This window comes from Glossina fuscipes, unplaced genomic scaffold (assembly GCF_014805625.2).
Source record: "Glossina fuscipes isolate IAEA_lab_2018 unplaced genomic scaffold, Yale_Gfus_2 26, whole genome shotgun sequence".
NCBI classification, from domain to species: domain Eukaryota; kingdom Metazoa; phylum Arthropoda; class Insecta; order Diptera; family Glossinidae; genus Glossina; species Glossina fuscipes.
The window spans coordinates 3,151,577-3,168,311 of NW_023998421.1; the positions used below are offsets into that span (position 1 = coordinate 3,151,577).

The 16,735-nt window shown below is 32.8% G+C and overlaps 1 protein-coding gene and 1 long non-coding RNA gene across 2 annotated transcripts; both read left to right on the forward strand.

Moving 5' to 3' along the window:
* Positions 1–266: 266 nt before the first annotated feature.
* LOC119635533 lies at positions 267–1,271 on the forward strand. The gene is made up of 3 exons (XR_005247068.1): positions 267–481; positions 549–644; positions 717–1,271. It is a non-coding gene; the product is annotated as an uncharacterized LOC119635533 (long non-coding RNA).
* An 8,516-nt stretch (positions 1,272–9,787) lies between these two features.
* On the forward strand, positions 9,788–12,428 carry LOC119635528 (apolipoprotein D-like). The gene is made up of 6 exons (XM_038030357.1): positions 9,788–9,882; positions 9,968–10,079; positions 10,158–10,288; positions 10,348–10,430; positions 11,431–11,529; positions 11,616–12,428. The coding sequence occupies exons 2-6, from the start codon at positions 10,002–10,004 to the stop codon at positions 11,744–11,746; spliced, it is 522 nt and encodes a 173-aa protein (XP_037886285.1). The 5' UTR covers positions 9,788–9,882; positions 9,968–10,001; the 3' UTR covers positions 11,747–12,428.
* The last annotated feature ends 4,307 nt before the right edge of the window (positions 12,429–16,735 follow it).

Genomic DNA, 16,735 nt, shown 5'->3' on the forward strand with positions numbered 1-16,735 from the left:
GTGTGAAATCTTACGCATCTTTGGTCAAGTAAGGGCGAGTAAGGTTTAGTATGAAGACAATACAATGCCAACCAAAAGTTGGTAAAATTCATCATGTGCAAGTTTCGCTTGATCAGCTAATCTTTCGTTGCTTTTGATGTTTTTTTGAAGTTCGATAAACAAGAACATCAATGGCTAAGAAATATTGTAATAATTTATGTAAGTATTTAATGGTACTGACTGATTCAATTGATTATTTGAATGCTATGATATTTTATTAGCACAGCCAAGCTTTGAATCATAGTTGCGTTGATGCTTTCGGCCTCGTTTCTTATTGGTAGCGATTTGCTTTAGTTGAAACAGCAGTCAATTTTTGCGGCATAAACAAAGTCCATGCACAAGCTGCTAACGTTTACGTTTGCCAACATTTTCTTGCTTATGAATAGCGATCGATCAGATAAACCGGCTGCGATTGATTACATCACACACCACGATTTGCGAAGTATTGCAATGTAATGAATTTCATTATTCGACCGTTCTTAACCGTCTGAATCATTTAAAACACGTAGCTTTGATTTTTAATTTACATTCGATTGTGGACGAATTCTTGACAACCACCGCATCAAAAAATTGGGGTCATTTTTACACTGAACTACTACTTCTAGGTGAAAATATTTTTTCCCATCCTTTATGGGCGAATTTGTAGATTCATATCAATTTTCTTGTTACGGTTTAAGGCGATCATCGAAATTGCGTGCTTTGGATGTTGGACCAAGATGTGCTGTAGTGTAATAGTCGATATAATTTTTAATGCATGGGCGTCGCTGTTACTTGCCTCAATTTTCAGACTGGAGTTTTCAATCGAAACTCTTGAGATCAAAAGCATTTCAATCCCTTGTGATGAACATGATGGAACAACAGCCATATGAACAGAACGAAGTAAATCGGTTCAAAGTCTTACTGAGAGAAACCATACGTACTTTATCAACTTTTTCTCATGCTCATTATACACTCTTACAAGCAATAGCACAAAGCTAGTATACCTCTACGGTTCGGCAAGTGATTTACACATTGAAAAATTTATTCTTAATAATTGGTAGAAATATTTGGCAGTTAAGAAGTCATATGGTGCATCAAGTCGTGTGCACGCTAAGCGGAATAACAATGCAGTTGTGTTTAGTCGGCACTTTGGTATTAATTATATCTTCAACTCGAACGCAGGCTACAGAAGATAACATCAATTACGGTTCCGATGAATCTGACGAATATGACAGCGATGACGACTATGAAGTTATCGATAAATATTTCGAAGAAGCACGCGCTAAAAGATTACAGCAACAACAATTACTGGTGAACAAAGTAGTCGGCAGAAATATTTCAAAGCAACGGACATATGAGGAGAGAAAAAAATCCAAAATGGATGCATACTTTACTCGCTTAAATGTTTTCTATTTTGGTTAAAGGAAAGAATCAAAAGCTGACAATTGTTATATAAAAATTTTAAAATGCATATAAACATATGTACATATGTATTTTATTGCAAAAAAATCGCATATTTTTAAGAAAGATATAGAAATAGAAAAATAATATTCATGTGCAATGTCTGAATAGTTGATAAAAGATTACAGAAACGCGGATTGTAAGATTTGCTCTCGCTTTGGCAATTGCGAATAATCGTTCGTGACTATTTATTTATCCTGTGGCATTAATAAGCAAAAGCAGAAAAGTGAAGCAACGTTTTAAGTGAAAGCCCACGAAAAGTTAAATACATAACTTTTCGTTACGAATGCAGTGGTGCATAATTATAGTTTTGAAATCATAATCGTGAGACAATGGCATGATTAAATCGATTGACGATGTTTATGTAGGAAGAATACACGTGAATAATATGAACAATGCCTTACGGTTTGCTAAAATACGAGGATGCCATTTAATATTTAGAATAATTAGCAATTTTCGGTAGGGTAAGGCCACAGTGTAGATTATTTTCAAGTACCGCGACCGAAAGTATTGCTCGCGGACTGCCCTCATTTTCGTCTAAAGAGGAAACAAGCAGAGAGAGAGAGTGTTTCGCATGATATTTTAATTCAAAATGTGGCCATACGTGGTTACTTTGTATTAGTGATTGTGTAAATGACAAACAAGGGACCGGCTTATGATTCGCAATTTCGAATACACTCGATTGAACAAACTCGATAGTTGCGGATAGTAGACACACTACAATGTGTGGCGTCAAGTTTAGTCGATATCGCACAAACCGGGCCAAGTTTCTTCTTTACACTCACCACCGAAAGATGAGGGTATATTCGTTTTGTGGAAGTGTTTGCACCAGCTAGAAATAAGCTTTCAAGATCAGATAAAATAAATATCTTCTTGATCACTATCAGCTTATGAATCGATCTAAGCATGTCCATCTGCTCATCAGTCTGTTTATAACTTTGAAAGCTCTTGCACGCCAAATATCATTGAAAATGGCCCAAATTGGAGACACGTGCGCAGGGCACCATAACTTGATAGCACCTATATTTTAAAATGGAATGAAAATAAACTTTTGGCTTACTTACTCATAAACTAAAATAACCGTAATTTTTATTTTTGTAAGTGACGTAATCCGTCCAATGTAATATCTTCGACTAATAGGTCACAGATAGATGTATAAGAATACGTAGGTCATCCAAATCTTGAAGCAATAGCAGAGAATATGCATAGAAAAGAGACTACGCACGCATAGTGAACAGAGAAAATGAAAGGAAAGGGATAGCTGGCGATGGATAAATTAATTCAAATTTTCATGAAACAAAAGAATAAGAAATTTATGAGATTACCCTGCGGTTACAAATGGTTAACGAACTGTGATCAGTAGGAAAAAAGAAAAACAAATGCACGCAAATGAATTACGTATATATTACATTAATAAACTTTAAATGAAATTAGCTGCTAGCCTGAGTAATGAACTTAAGCGCACACGTTTACAGAAATTACTTTTATAATAAACAAATGTTTTTAAAACTAAACCACCATAGGATGAGAGTATATTCATTTTACTAAGACGCTTGTAACAATCAGCAGCAGCCGTAAGACATACCATAAATGATATTTTTGATTGGCCTCAAGTTCGAAACCGATTTTATCATGTCTGCCCGTATGTCTGTCCGTGGTAAACATTCTTCTGGTTACAACAATGCAGCCATTCATGCACATAGGTGAGTGTTAAAAATTAGTGAAACCAAACTGAGACCAAATATGTTTTCAAGAATAATTAAAACTTGCTCTTGAGTATATATTCTGTGGATGATCCCGCTGCACATGCACAAAAACTGAAGAATATGACCGCGCCCATTCAATATTTTAGGATATTTGATTCTTTTATCAAGGCTTGCAAAGATTGAGGGACTTTATAAAATCTATATATTATTGGTACGTGTCAAACTGCGATGGGTATAAAAAATTCGGACGTGGTCGAATATAACATTCGTATATGTTTTGTTTTCAAACGCACTGTTTATCATGCATTATGTGCTGATGACCACTAAAGTCAATGAATCTCTGCGCATAATATTGCACTCTACTTACTATGCTTATATTCATACTCTTTAGTGCATTCTTTTAGGCAATTCGAGCACACGCGTGTTTATTTTGTGACATAAAATGCCTCTTTCCAACGTACATTTAAACATACGGCTACTGTCTATGATATGGCTTACATGTGCAAGTTGATGTGTGCAGGCATATTTGGATTTATAAAGTAATTAAATTTAAATGCCAACAGAGAAAAGGCAAACCAAGCACAGGCAATGTAATATACAAAAAAAAAAAAATAAAAATATAAACGAGTATGTACACAGGAGAATAGTGCTTTTATAACTGCGTCGAATATAAAACAAAATTTCAAGTGTAATGAAAGAAACAGTGAAATAACTCAAAACGAATCTCACGAGCCCTGCACGAAAGGCGAACTCGCTTTGGAAGTTATGAGCTCTTATAAATTCAATAAATTCTCAAATTAAGATACTATCGCATTTATTTGCTAATAAGAGCTTAGCGTCCATTTAATTATATACCTTTTCACTTAGGCGCAAACAACATTTTGATTTTTGTTACAAACATTGTTCGTCATTTAGTTGATTTAATGTCGTCGCTTTTATTAAAGTCGAAACGAAAATGTAATTTACCTGATGCAACCACTAAAATTGTTGAGTGGTTGGCATAAAGTTAAAAGGATTTTAATGGAAAAGAAAATTTCATTAAAATTTAATATCAGCTTAAATACTGTATAAACACATATTTAACCCAATTTAACCCAATTAGTTGATCCCATATAATATAAATAAATTTATGAATACCTGGATATCAGTACATAACTATAGATGCGTGCATTGCAAGCAATCGTTATCCATTCATATTCGACGGGTAGGAGATAAATAAGTCTGTAACGTTTTTTTTCTTCTTCTTTTTTATCTATAGTGCATAACGTTTGTAACGTTTAATCGGCACTGAATGTGCTGACAACAAGGCAGGAGGAGAGAAAAGGAATAGTAGAATAGAATTACATTGGACTTATTTGCCAGCTTGTAGTACCGAACAAGGCGTCAGTGAAACGATAAAGTATCCCATTTCTTCATCACTGAAAGTTTTCACGTCGCTCAATATTCTTAGTGGATGATCACACAAATTAAATGGTCTTCTTTCGTGTGGAGAGAGAAAGAAACAAGGAGGTGATGGCCGCCGTCTAGCGGATGCGTCTCTAATCGATAAATGTTATGGCATTTACTGACCGAGCATTCACTGGGGCTGCGACCAAAGAAAACTCTACCGTACTTGAAATTTGGACACAGGAACACGGGGACACAGGGACTGACTCGTAGGCACGCGACCTACCTAGTGAGCCAAATCACTATTGATCTAAAGAGTGCGATCAGTGACTAGTTGTAAAAGAAAACAACGCACTTTCTTGTTATCTTTTTGTACTCTATACTACTTATGCGGCACATAGAAAGACTTGACAAAGACACCAATTTTATTATACCTGTCGATTGAGAATCATTTTCTGAATCCATTTAAGCCTCTTGGTTGATCTGCCCCTCTGGTCTTTTCGCGTTCAATCAATAGGCCGCAATTTTTGAGATTTTTTGACGATATCTGGTACACCGACGTTCTTTGACGCAAGGATGAACGCTATTCAAAACGGTTCGAAACGAATCACTTTTTCGACCACTTCTTATATAACGTACCCTATTTTGAAAAGTCCTTACACGAATAACGGTACGCCGATGTAGGGTATTCTTGTGTCTATATAGGGAAGTTGCTGTTGACCAAAGCTGACTTACAATTAAAGAAATTACTGCACTGTAGGCATTTCATTTGGATTAATCAAATCATTTTTAAAGACATTTTGTATTTCAAACGCATCGGATCTGGATTGGTTCCAAAAACACTCAACCTTTTGGCAAAAGACTTTGTTTTTTTTAATAACTTCCTTATTAAAAAACATGCTAGAACGTTAAAGCGATAAAAATGATGACAAACAAACACAGAAAGTAATGTTGGAATGGAATGAAACTCTTAATGGAAATTGCGTCCCTCATCTCTCTTTAATCCGTTCACCAGGGAGAGTGTTATTATATAATGTCACTCTTTCCAAATAATATAAAAGTTTATTTTCTTTGCATTATACAAGTGTTTCTCTCTTTCTAACTGAACTTCCACGCTTTATTTCGATACATTCTCCAAGTGTTTCTCTCTTTTATTTGAGTTTCTCCTTTTGGACTGAACTACCACGCTTTACTTTCTTTAAATTCTACAAGTGGTTCTCCTTTTGAACTGTACCACCACGCTTTACTTTCTTTAAATTCTACAAGTGGTTCTCCTCTTGAACTGTACCACCACGCTTTACTTTCTGTATATTCTACAAGTGTTTCTCTCTTTCTAACTGAACTACCACGCTTTACTTCTATACATTATATAAACATCTGTTTTGTGTTGATTTTTAGAATGATTTATTTTTCTTTTCTCTTTATCGATAAAGTATCGAAAAATTTCTCTAGTTCTATGTATTGAGTTCATATGGAGAGTTCTACAAAGAACTCTACAAAAAAACCGCACTAACTTTCGAGGTTACGCTGTATCTTCAATGTTGCGTCATAGTTTTCTTGTTCAAGTATTTTTTAAAGCGTTGTATAGAGCATTAGGTAGAGCTTCTAATAGTCTGGTATTTGATTGCTGGACAGTCTATAAATTATAAGCAGATTCTTTAAATACCTATTATGAAAAAATAAAACGAGATGTTCGCAGTTAATACATTGCAAGTATACTACATCTTGTCAATTTACTAGAACGAACCAATTTTTACCATGAAATATTTTTCGTTTTCGTAGGAACATTTTTATTACAGGGGGTTCAAAAAATTAGCCCAGCCTAACCACACTTTTTACGCCAATTTAGAAGGACGGTACACATATATATTATACAGCGACGTTTGTCAAGAAAATTAGAACTTATTATCTTTATTTTGAAATGTCATTGTGTGGGGAGCAGTTGATTAGAAACCATTTTCAATAGCGTTCGTTCTTCAGTCAAATATCCTCGACCATAAATATGAATATTTATGATCTGGGTATTTATGCATGTAATTAATGCATGTAATGCCTTGACAATATTTTGGCAGAGCATTCGTAAAAGCGGTTAGTTTTGAAATTATTCTTGTGACGGCAAGGCAGTGCACACATTTGTACAATTTTGTTTACTGACATATAGAGGGCGCTTTATGCGAGGAAATGGTGAAAATGTTGATAACACAGCTTCTCAAATTGATTTATTTTTTTATTTAACTTTTGTTGAGATTATTATTTTTTAAGCAACTTAAAGGCAATAAATATTAAAAAATCTTCATCACATCTATGGTGTGTTTTAAATGCTATTTTAAAAAAAAAATTAATTACGTAAATAATAATTGTTTTGTAACACTGAGGGAGATATACACTGATGGCTTTCCTAAGTCATGATTAGAGTTGAATGCATTGAAAGCAACAAATAAGAATATAATTCTTATACTAGAAACAGCAATCAAAGGTCATTGTATTATAAGGATCTGAGGGATATAGTGCCTACAACTGAATTGAGCTCTAAATTGATTTGGGAAAATATCCTCATTATTGCTTGTAGCGAAAGAACAAGCCTAGAAGTCAGACTTACTTTGCAGAAGCTACTTTAATCTTCGATTTTTTTTTCAACTATATAAGTGGTTCCTTCTCTTTATATATTTTTATTTTTAATAATTTTTGTTTTTAGTTTACTATCTATTTTACTAATTCTATGTTTACATACATATGATAATTTTATAAATATTACTCAATTTGGTTGTTCTATTAGCAATACTTAGGATAAGTGCTTCCGAGTTCATTTTGTTGTCAACTTCAGTTAAGCTACCTTTCTGCCCTTGAGCAGGCAGTGGAATTCGCAAAATTAGATAGAAACATGAATTGTAGCTTTCATATTTATGTATATATCTATTAACGAAAGTCTGTGAAGCTGAAAGATCTGCGAAAAAAAAAATTAAATTCCATTAAATTTCCATTATCATTCTTATAAGATATTTACGTCATCTATTTATGGAACGCCATCCGTCTAAATATTCATATAATCAGTGATTTTTATTACTCAGAAAACTTAGATGATTTCTTTTTGTGGCTTACAAAGTTCAAAAGTGAGGGCGATAGAGTCTACTTGGTCGTAGCTGCAATCAGTGCTCCGTCGGTAAAGCACGCCTTATGTATTTCTCTTTCCTCACATCTTTCTCATTATCCCTGATCATTAATGGCACATCTTCTGAGTAATTAGCGGTATATAAAAGAAGCATAATTTCTTCTGTGACTTCACAAAATGCTTCAAACGCATTCTATGGTATGTCTGTCTACTAACGGAGGTCTTGCAAGTAGCGCGGAAATGATAGAAATTATTCTTTTATTGCCGTGAACATCTGTTGAAGGACGCGGTGCCCATATATTAAAAGAAACTCTCTATTCGATCTATACATAGTATAGCTCAGGAGCATTACAATTTCTAAACAATAATTTTTTTTTTCTTGGTTAACGAAAATCCTTAGATCGATATAAAAAGATGGTTGTGGGTGTAGCGACACTTTAAAAATTCAAAAATTTAATTTGGCAAACATGATTACATAACAGTGCACTACTATACTTTGCTTTAGAGTTTAAATTATAGTGTTAAAACGGCTTTTAACAAAACTCTTATAACTTCTCAGAATATTTTGAAAAATATCTAGAGAAACATGGAAAGTTTTTTCGATAAATTGATCCCAGCAATTTTTATGCGAAAATTGAAATTTTTAATTCCAATTATCCGCACACACACGAAAAATAATATTTATAAAAAATACTATTTCTTTGTTCAGCTATACACATTACCCTTTTTTATACCCATCACCGAAGGATCAAAGGTATATGCATTTCTCCAAAACGTTGGCAACGCCCAGAAAGAAGCTTCAGATACCCCACAAAGTGTATATATTTTTGATCAGCATCAAAGTCTGCAAAAGTCAGATTTAAGCATGTTCGTCCCTCCGTCTGCATAATGTCTATTGTGTGCAAAAACGAAGCTATCGACCTCAAATTTGGCAGAAACAATGAAAGTTCTTGTTATGTTGGAAGATCCGCACACGGCTCAATATAATTTTCTTACTTGTTTTGCTTCTTTTTTTTTAGATTCAAAATTTGCAATTTTTTAATATTTTCCGAAAATTATTTTCTTTTTAATACTTAAAATTTCGTTGAATATTATTATTCCATGACGTTTCTATTCAGGCTAAAAAAATGGTTTCCTTTAGACTTTCACGGTGAACAGTGCTTTGTCATATTAAATGAACGTGAATTCAATATTCGCCTTAAGGCGAATCTATCTTTGCTTATTTTAATATTTAGTAACAGTTATCGGTTGTCTTATAACAAAGAAAACAAGCAAAAAAAAAAAAAAAAAAAAATATTAAATAAAATAAGCAAAACAAAAATAAAAATTTCAACGATGACAATCAACTCATTCACGTGTGCACCGGTACATGGAAATAGTGTTGAAGACATATATGGTAACTAAGGAAATGATGGTGCATTCGCTTTAAAACGAATCTTGAATACTCATCAATAATACCTAAATGTTATAAATGTTATGCAAATTAAACTGTCACTCTCTAGCCATCTAATCAACTCAAAACCCACATTTTGGAGGGAAGCGGTAAAGTAAAAGTGCTTAGCATGTCTTTAAATTGCCGGCAAACGCAAATTGTACGGATAAGATCTGAGCATTAGATCTGAGTGTGCTGAGTGTTACAAACAAACTGATCAATTTTATACGATCTCATGTTATGTCGGGTATCAAAGTTACAACACTTAAGAAATACTAAATAAAGATAACTTACTTACACTTGGTGCAGTTTGTGTTGATGATTGACGAATCGCGTAGTTTACCTTTATACTACTTTTATACTACTCTCTCGGTTGTAATTTGAGATAAGGCCAGTCATCATTATCAGTTGAAAATGGTATACAAAAATTCTAATTGCGTTCATATGATTGATCTATGTTAATTATTATATTTCAATGAATATATATCTGATAATTGTAGGTAATATTATATTGAAAATGATTGAAACAGCGGAACAGAGTGCAAAATAAACTCAATAAGATAAAGAGTAAAAATAATAAATAAAAGCAAAAATATGATTTTTAATTATTACACAAGAGCTATAAATATGTACAGCTTTATGTTCGTCGTATAAAAAAACCACTCATAACAGTTACATATAATACAAACTGACATTGTTTTTAGTTTAATGAGAAACGTGAACCAGAAAAGTTGCAAAATTTTAGAACAATAACAAAGCGATATGATTTAGTAAATTCTCCTTAATTTTTGCATAAAACTGAACAATTTTTTTTAACTCAAGTAATTTTTTTTTTTTTTTTTTTTTTTTTTATAGAATACAATTTATTTCTCTGATTATTGCCGTAAGGATGGTTTCGCCACAAACCATCAGTAAAGGATCCTGTAGTAAAAGTGTGGAAACTAAGGCGGATTTTGACGTTGATAGAGTATGACAATGCTTTTCTTCTTACCATTTTTTAAGATAAGTTGAAGTAATTAAACTCATATTTTTTCATAATTTTCAGTACTCTGGTCGTTGGTATGAATATGAAAAATATCCATTCATCTTTGAATTCGGCGGCAAATGCATTTACGCTGATTACCATAATTTAGGTAACAACGAAGTCAGCGTTTTTAATTCTCAAAAAAGTAAACTGTAAGTACAACAAGTAAGTAAAAGAAGTTTTACGAAGCATTTATTTTACGAATATTTAGCACCGGGTTAGATAGTCGCATTAAAGGTGTCGCCAACGTCATAAGTCCCGGCAAACTTCAGGTACGATTTGATGGATTTGCCGGTAAGTGCTTACAATAACAATAATCAAATCGAAAACTAATGTTCAACTAGGCGTTATGGATTAGATTTTTCTTTTTTAGCTTCCGAATCATATTGATTGAGCGTATTTTTCTGCCCTACACTGCTTTTAAGACAAGGTGCACGAAGTTAGGATAGACCCAATTTGTAGTCTATCGATCGCTTGTTTGACTGCCTATACGTTGGCCACGGCCAACTTTAGTTAGTTAGCCACTATCTCAAGTCCGTAAAGGGGTTGTATAAATCCCAACAAACCAACTATATCCATATATAACAATTATAATCGGAGCAAAGTTTACTTTCGAGACAATGTAATTGAAAGACAATTTCGAATGTTTACATGTAAAATTCAAAATGTATTTAAATTCTTTAGGCAAGAATTACCGCATGAAAGTTAGGAAACAACATTTACCCATTCGCAGTGTCTGTCTGATGTGTGCACGTTTACAGATGCGATTAGAGATATAGTATAAAAATTGTACACATTGGTTGAGACTCGTCATAAGGCGCTTGTAACCGACCTACTTCTTCGCATATTAACTCTGTTATTGTGAGTAAAAGGGAAAATTAGAATTGCACAAGTGTTTTTTTTTTTTAAATTGTACGACATTTTTATGCAAATCAACTAAAATTTTTTATTTCACAAGCGCGATCTTCCATGAGATCTGGATGCGTGGATTTAATTAAAGTGCAGAAAGAGTACATTTTTCATCGAAATTTATGGCACTTTAGGCATTCGATCTCTTGTTAATTCCGACTGTCTGTAATCAAGTAATCGTATTACGTATAGCAGTCTTTTATAATTATTTTCATGTGTATCGTTAGTATAATCAATGAATAGTACTTTGCACAGAACGCTTACACATTGCGTAATTAATTTTATAAAATTTTCCCTGTGATCTTGTGTTATAATAACCGGTTAAAGATAAATATTGTTAAGTAAATTAAACAGTTGCTTTAATTAATTAATTCTCATTTTGCAGCTTTAGCAGGTCCCGGTGATTACTGGGTTTTAGGTACGGATTACGAAAATTATGCTGTTGTATACTCTTGTACGGACTTTCTGGGCATAGTTAATACGAGTAAGTTATTTGACCAAAACAATTGTTTATATATGAAATAGATCCAAATAAAATGGTTCGTCTTCTTTTTTTTTTTTGTTATGCAGAAGTGATATGGATTTTAACCCGCCAACGTTTTCCTGGTGACGACATTGTAAGCGAAGCTCGCGACCTAATATCTTCAAATGGTTTTTCTTTAACGAATTTAGTAAGAACCGATCAAAGTCAGTGCGAGTGAAAGATTACAATTCCGGCATTTTTTAAAATTTGCAAACTATTCCTGTTTAATTTTTATGTTTTATGTAATTAAAAGAAGTATTTCCCTCGTCTTCTTCCTTTTTTCTTTTGCCCTCAACATTTTTTGTTGTCGTTTTCGTTTTTAATTACAAGCAATTATATATTCAGTTATTTAGCATTTGTTAACGGCTTTGTGGCGACTTTGCATAGACTTAACATAGACTTAAGATTCTTTACAAGTCGACATGAAAGCAAAGCGGCAGCAAAACGATTACAAGAAGAATGAAAAATAAAATGAAATGAAAATAGAAATAGAAATAAAAATAAAAAAAAAAGTAAAACAAAATTATATGCGCCTTGTGGTCGTTCTTGGTTATCAGTCATCTTAACAATTGCAAAACTTTTGCATTAACTTCAAACGAGTTTACATATAGGCTACTATTTGAGTAGAAAACAAAAGCCGTTAAAGCTTGAAAATTATTGACAATATTGATCTTTTTAGTTATTTGAGGATCGTTTGTTGGGACAACTTTGATCGATGCTTTCCGAACTTTATTTTAGGGAATTTTCAATGACTACTTGGTGTCATTGGATTGAAAGACGAATATGATTATCAGTTTAGAATTGCGTATAATTCTCTCCGTGTGTGGAATAAGTGCCTTCCTATTTCATATTTAAGTTTAGCGATTTTCCAATTATAATAAATAATTGGACGAAGGGACAGACCTGTACTATCAATTCAGAACTTTTAAGGAAGGAATACTCGTAAATCGTCTCAAATGAGCTGTTTAGACATATAAGACCATGGATGCCTTAAATTTAACATACCTTTATATATTGTAAGTGTCTTATAAAACAAAAGAGATAATACAATACTTGAATCTGTAAACGTATGAAAACATTAAAGTTCAGAATAAATTAGATGCCTTCGGTTGTTTTATATAGAAAATGAATTTTCTTTTCTTTTCATCTTTTAATTTTAATTTGGTTGCGTCTATCTATCCTCATTCGTAGTCTAACTTCGTTTCTCGTTGTAAAACACTAGCGTTTTGCAGTAAAGTTAAAATTTTATAAACGTACGTACGTACAAAGATAAAATAGTATAATTCATAAATTGTCTAAATGAATTTTTAAATAGCTTAAAGCAAATTTATATTGTAAAAAAACATTGGAATGCTGCATTTTTGTGTTTATGATGGAACGCAGTTAGTGAGAAAAAAATGTAATTAAGAAAACTTCGGTTGTCATAACTTCTATCTATCATTTCAAGGTTTTCATTTTATTCACTACGTATTTTGTAATATTATAAAAAAAGAAAGCAGAATGTGTGAAAAGTTTTAATTTCTCCTATCAGTTGTCATTGATATGAGGACATTTATTACGGATAGGTAGCCGCCTGTAAAATTGAACATATAGCAAGCTTAGTTGCCAAGCAGTCTTCAAATCATCTTTACTTTCTCAGTTTTCCAAAAAAACTTTTCTAATAATAGCGGGTTGTGTTAAATATATTTTGTTAGGGCATGTAACATGTAGGCAATTTACTGCTTGCTGGCAGTTGTTCTCTTTACTTACTTGGGAGAAGGTTATTTAATAAAAACCTACAAATTACTAAAGGCCTTTCAGAAGAAGTCATATCTTGAATGCAAAGCTTCTCATTGCTATAGATACAGGAGTTTTCAAAAAGATTAACAAGGGAAGTTATTTATTAGCCCATTAATACGGCGCAGTAGGTACGGTAGACTCGTCCAGATTCTACAAATTTCGAAGTTATTAAAAATCTTTGCTGCTTGGGGTTGCAAACTGGTCACTATTGGGGAGCTTTATTGGGACGAGTTTGCAAACATATATATAAAGCTTCATAGAATGAATGTTGAAAAAACCCATAAGAATTTGCCAATTGCCCAGCTTGTGCTACGGCTCAAAGCTAGCGAGAGAATTACTCCCCTAGTTCATATCATCGGCTTATACTGTCTTCTTCAAACATACAGAAGCATGGACCCGATAAAATGCATAAATTCTTCCTCAGCGTAATAATCATCAATATAGCCGAAAGAATAATTGATATTTTGAAGCTATGTACGAAGGAAGCCCTTATATGTACATGTATTTGTTTTCACAATAGCAAGTACATTTTACTAAATTGGCAAAGAGTTTCGTCTAGTAGATGACTCGCGCAGACCTTCATGAAAGGAGCAAATTGGTTAAAAGAAATAACGGTAAGAAGCTAAGTTAATGCAGCTTATGCAGCGCTGATATGTTGTGCACTTAGTTTTGCGATATTCGACAATTTTATCAAATTAACTTAATCTATTGGCTGTGTGAAAACTGCGTCATTTGTGTTATCCTGCTTTCTGTTAAGCTGCTTACGATTGGAAGCCATTCCCACGTCACATGTACCGTTATCAGCTCACGCAAGTAATTTCAATAATTTTAAATAAACGCTTCACTTTTATGTTTATGACAGAAAATGTACGTTTTTCGTCGTCGAGGATACCTTTACCAGAATACGCTAAAAAATTAAATAATTTTCGATAAATGCTTTGTTTTTGTGCTTATACATTACATCATATAGTGTATCGTTATCGATCCATGTCTCAAAAATTTCAATTTATTTTTACAATCTAACATCCTAAATTAAAATATTGAGATCATCGTACAAATCGATTTTAGCATGTACTGAAAACGGTACACATGTGAGAGAAAGTGGTAGCACGAAGGTATTTCTAAACCTATCGAGTGCTGCGAATGACACTCTCGCGCAATTCATAAAGTTTATTACTTAATAATATATTACTGTAGTGCGCCCGTCAATCAAATACAAGCAAGATTGTAGAGATTTTAGTGTTCATTCATACAAAAGCGGTTTCAAATTCGCTGTGGTCAAAAATTTCAAAAAAAAGGAAATAAAAAGCTTATATATAAACGCGCAGAAAAAATCAATTTCAATTTTTTTAAAACAAATTTATGAAAAAAGAAAATGTATAAAATTTTTTTCTGTTCTATAAATAAAAATGTTTTGCTTAGCAATACCGCATTCCGCAATTGAAATGTGTAGACATACCATTCGTTAATCTGGTTCAGCTGAAGCTCTTAACAAGGGAAAACCTGCCGGGATTTTTAGACAAATCTGCAATATTCGTTACGTTAAGTGAATTTGTCGTTATGTATACGCAGTGGAGAAAAGTATGGTAGGTTCGACTTGTCGGAATATATATGAAGATAAATATGACTTTGCGCGATTTTATATTCTTGAGATGATCTAAGTAAAGTAACACAGAGAATTTCGCAAGCGATGAGCTTATCGTTTAGTAAATTGAATGTATTCCAGATCTACACTTTCATATAAACCAAGAATATAAAATATCTCTTTCTCTCTCCCTCTCTCCCCAGAGTATTTGATTGTTTGAAAAAAAATTTGGAAGACTTTTAGTTCTCTGCATTTTCGTTTTCCCTTTTTAAACGTAGAGACCTTTAACATCCATATTTAGGGGGTAGAGATCGACAGGCAGACATAACGGATCAAATTTGTCTTTAGTGAATGGAATCTCTTAAACTTACTTTGGCATATTATAAAAGGTATTGATCGATTGTACTTGTACATTAGTTGAAAACATTTGTGATGGTTGAAATTATATTATAAGTAGCAGCATATAGTTGGAATGATTTTAAAGTTTCTTACTTGCATTCACTAATCAATTTAAAATTTTTTCACATCGGATCTAACGCAATATCATAAAATTTTAGCAGCGATTATTAGAGAAAAGTATTTACCCTCTTATATTTTGGCAAAATTTAAAGTTTATCATGTACGTGCACACACTTAACTATGTGCAGAGAAAAGAGCGAAGAGACTATCATCAAAATACCCTTAGGAATAGTTATGGACAAAGAGGGAACACACACCCGATGCATGAGACATAAAATGCTTACATTTCATCTTGCGAATATACATACATTTGAAAGCATACATACATACATATTTGCACAGTTTCTTATAACCAAAAAACAAACATATCCGTAGAGCAAAAATAACAAGAAGGCAGAAAAAAAAGAAAAGAACGTATTACCTTTAAGCATAAAGGACAACAAGGAAAAGATGAGAAGACAAGAAACAAAAAAGAAAAAGAAACGTACCGCACACGAAGCCAAAAGCAAGCAGAGAATCGAAGAAAAGACATCCTTTTCCAGAAAATTTAATAATAATATTTAGCAAACTAAAGATAACTAAATGAGAAATGGTTTCTTCATATTAAACATATACATACACACATATATAAACTAACGCATATGACACGCATTTAATATGTGTATATATATGTATCAGCTAAAGCTGAATATTTTCAAAAAATAAAAAAAAAAATAAAAAGCAAAAACAACCATGCACACGGATGCCAATGTTTTTCGTTTGCAAACATAACCATGTAGACGAATACGACGCATTGCATTAATATATCTGTAAGCATGCATCTGTCGTCAAGCACTAAGCAGTCATATGCTTTTTCTCTCTAGTTATATACATATACGCAAAATGAAACTAGATTACGTTCATGCCAACCATTGAGTTTGTCCTGCACTCCGTAACTATGTTGTGTAGTTTGCATGTTTACTTTTTGGAATGAAATTCAATTGATGTATGGGCCTCTCCATTCATTATATAGAAATACTTTATACAACGCATATTAGAAAGGATACAACATCCCGTTAAAGTGCCCGTATTTTCATACATCTATTGGAAATTGTTTACATGTATGTATGTAAAGAATAAATAAAAATGTTTATTTATTTGTTTGTTTCTATGTATATTTGCATACATGTGTGCGCCTTTGGTCCTCCTCTCTCCATATATATCTATTCAATCATCGAATCGTTGATTTTCCCCTCATCATACATATACTGTACATATGTGTATACGCATCAATGTGCTTGTGCTTACATGCATAAGCGAATGATTATTATTGTTTATGTCTACGATTATATACATGTAACGCTA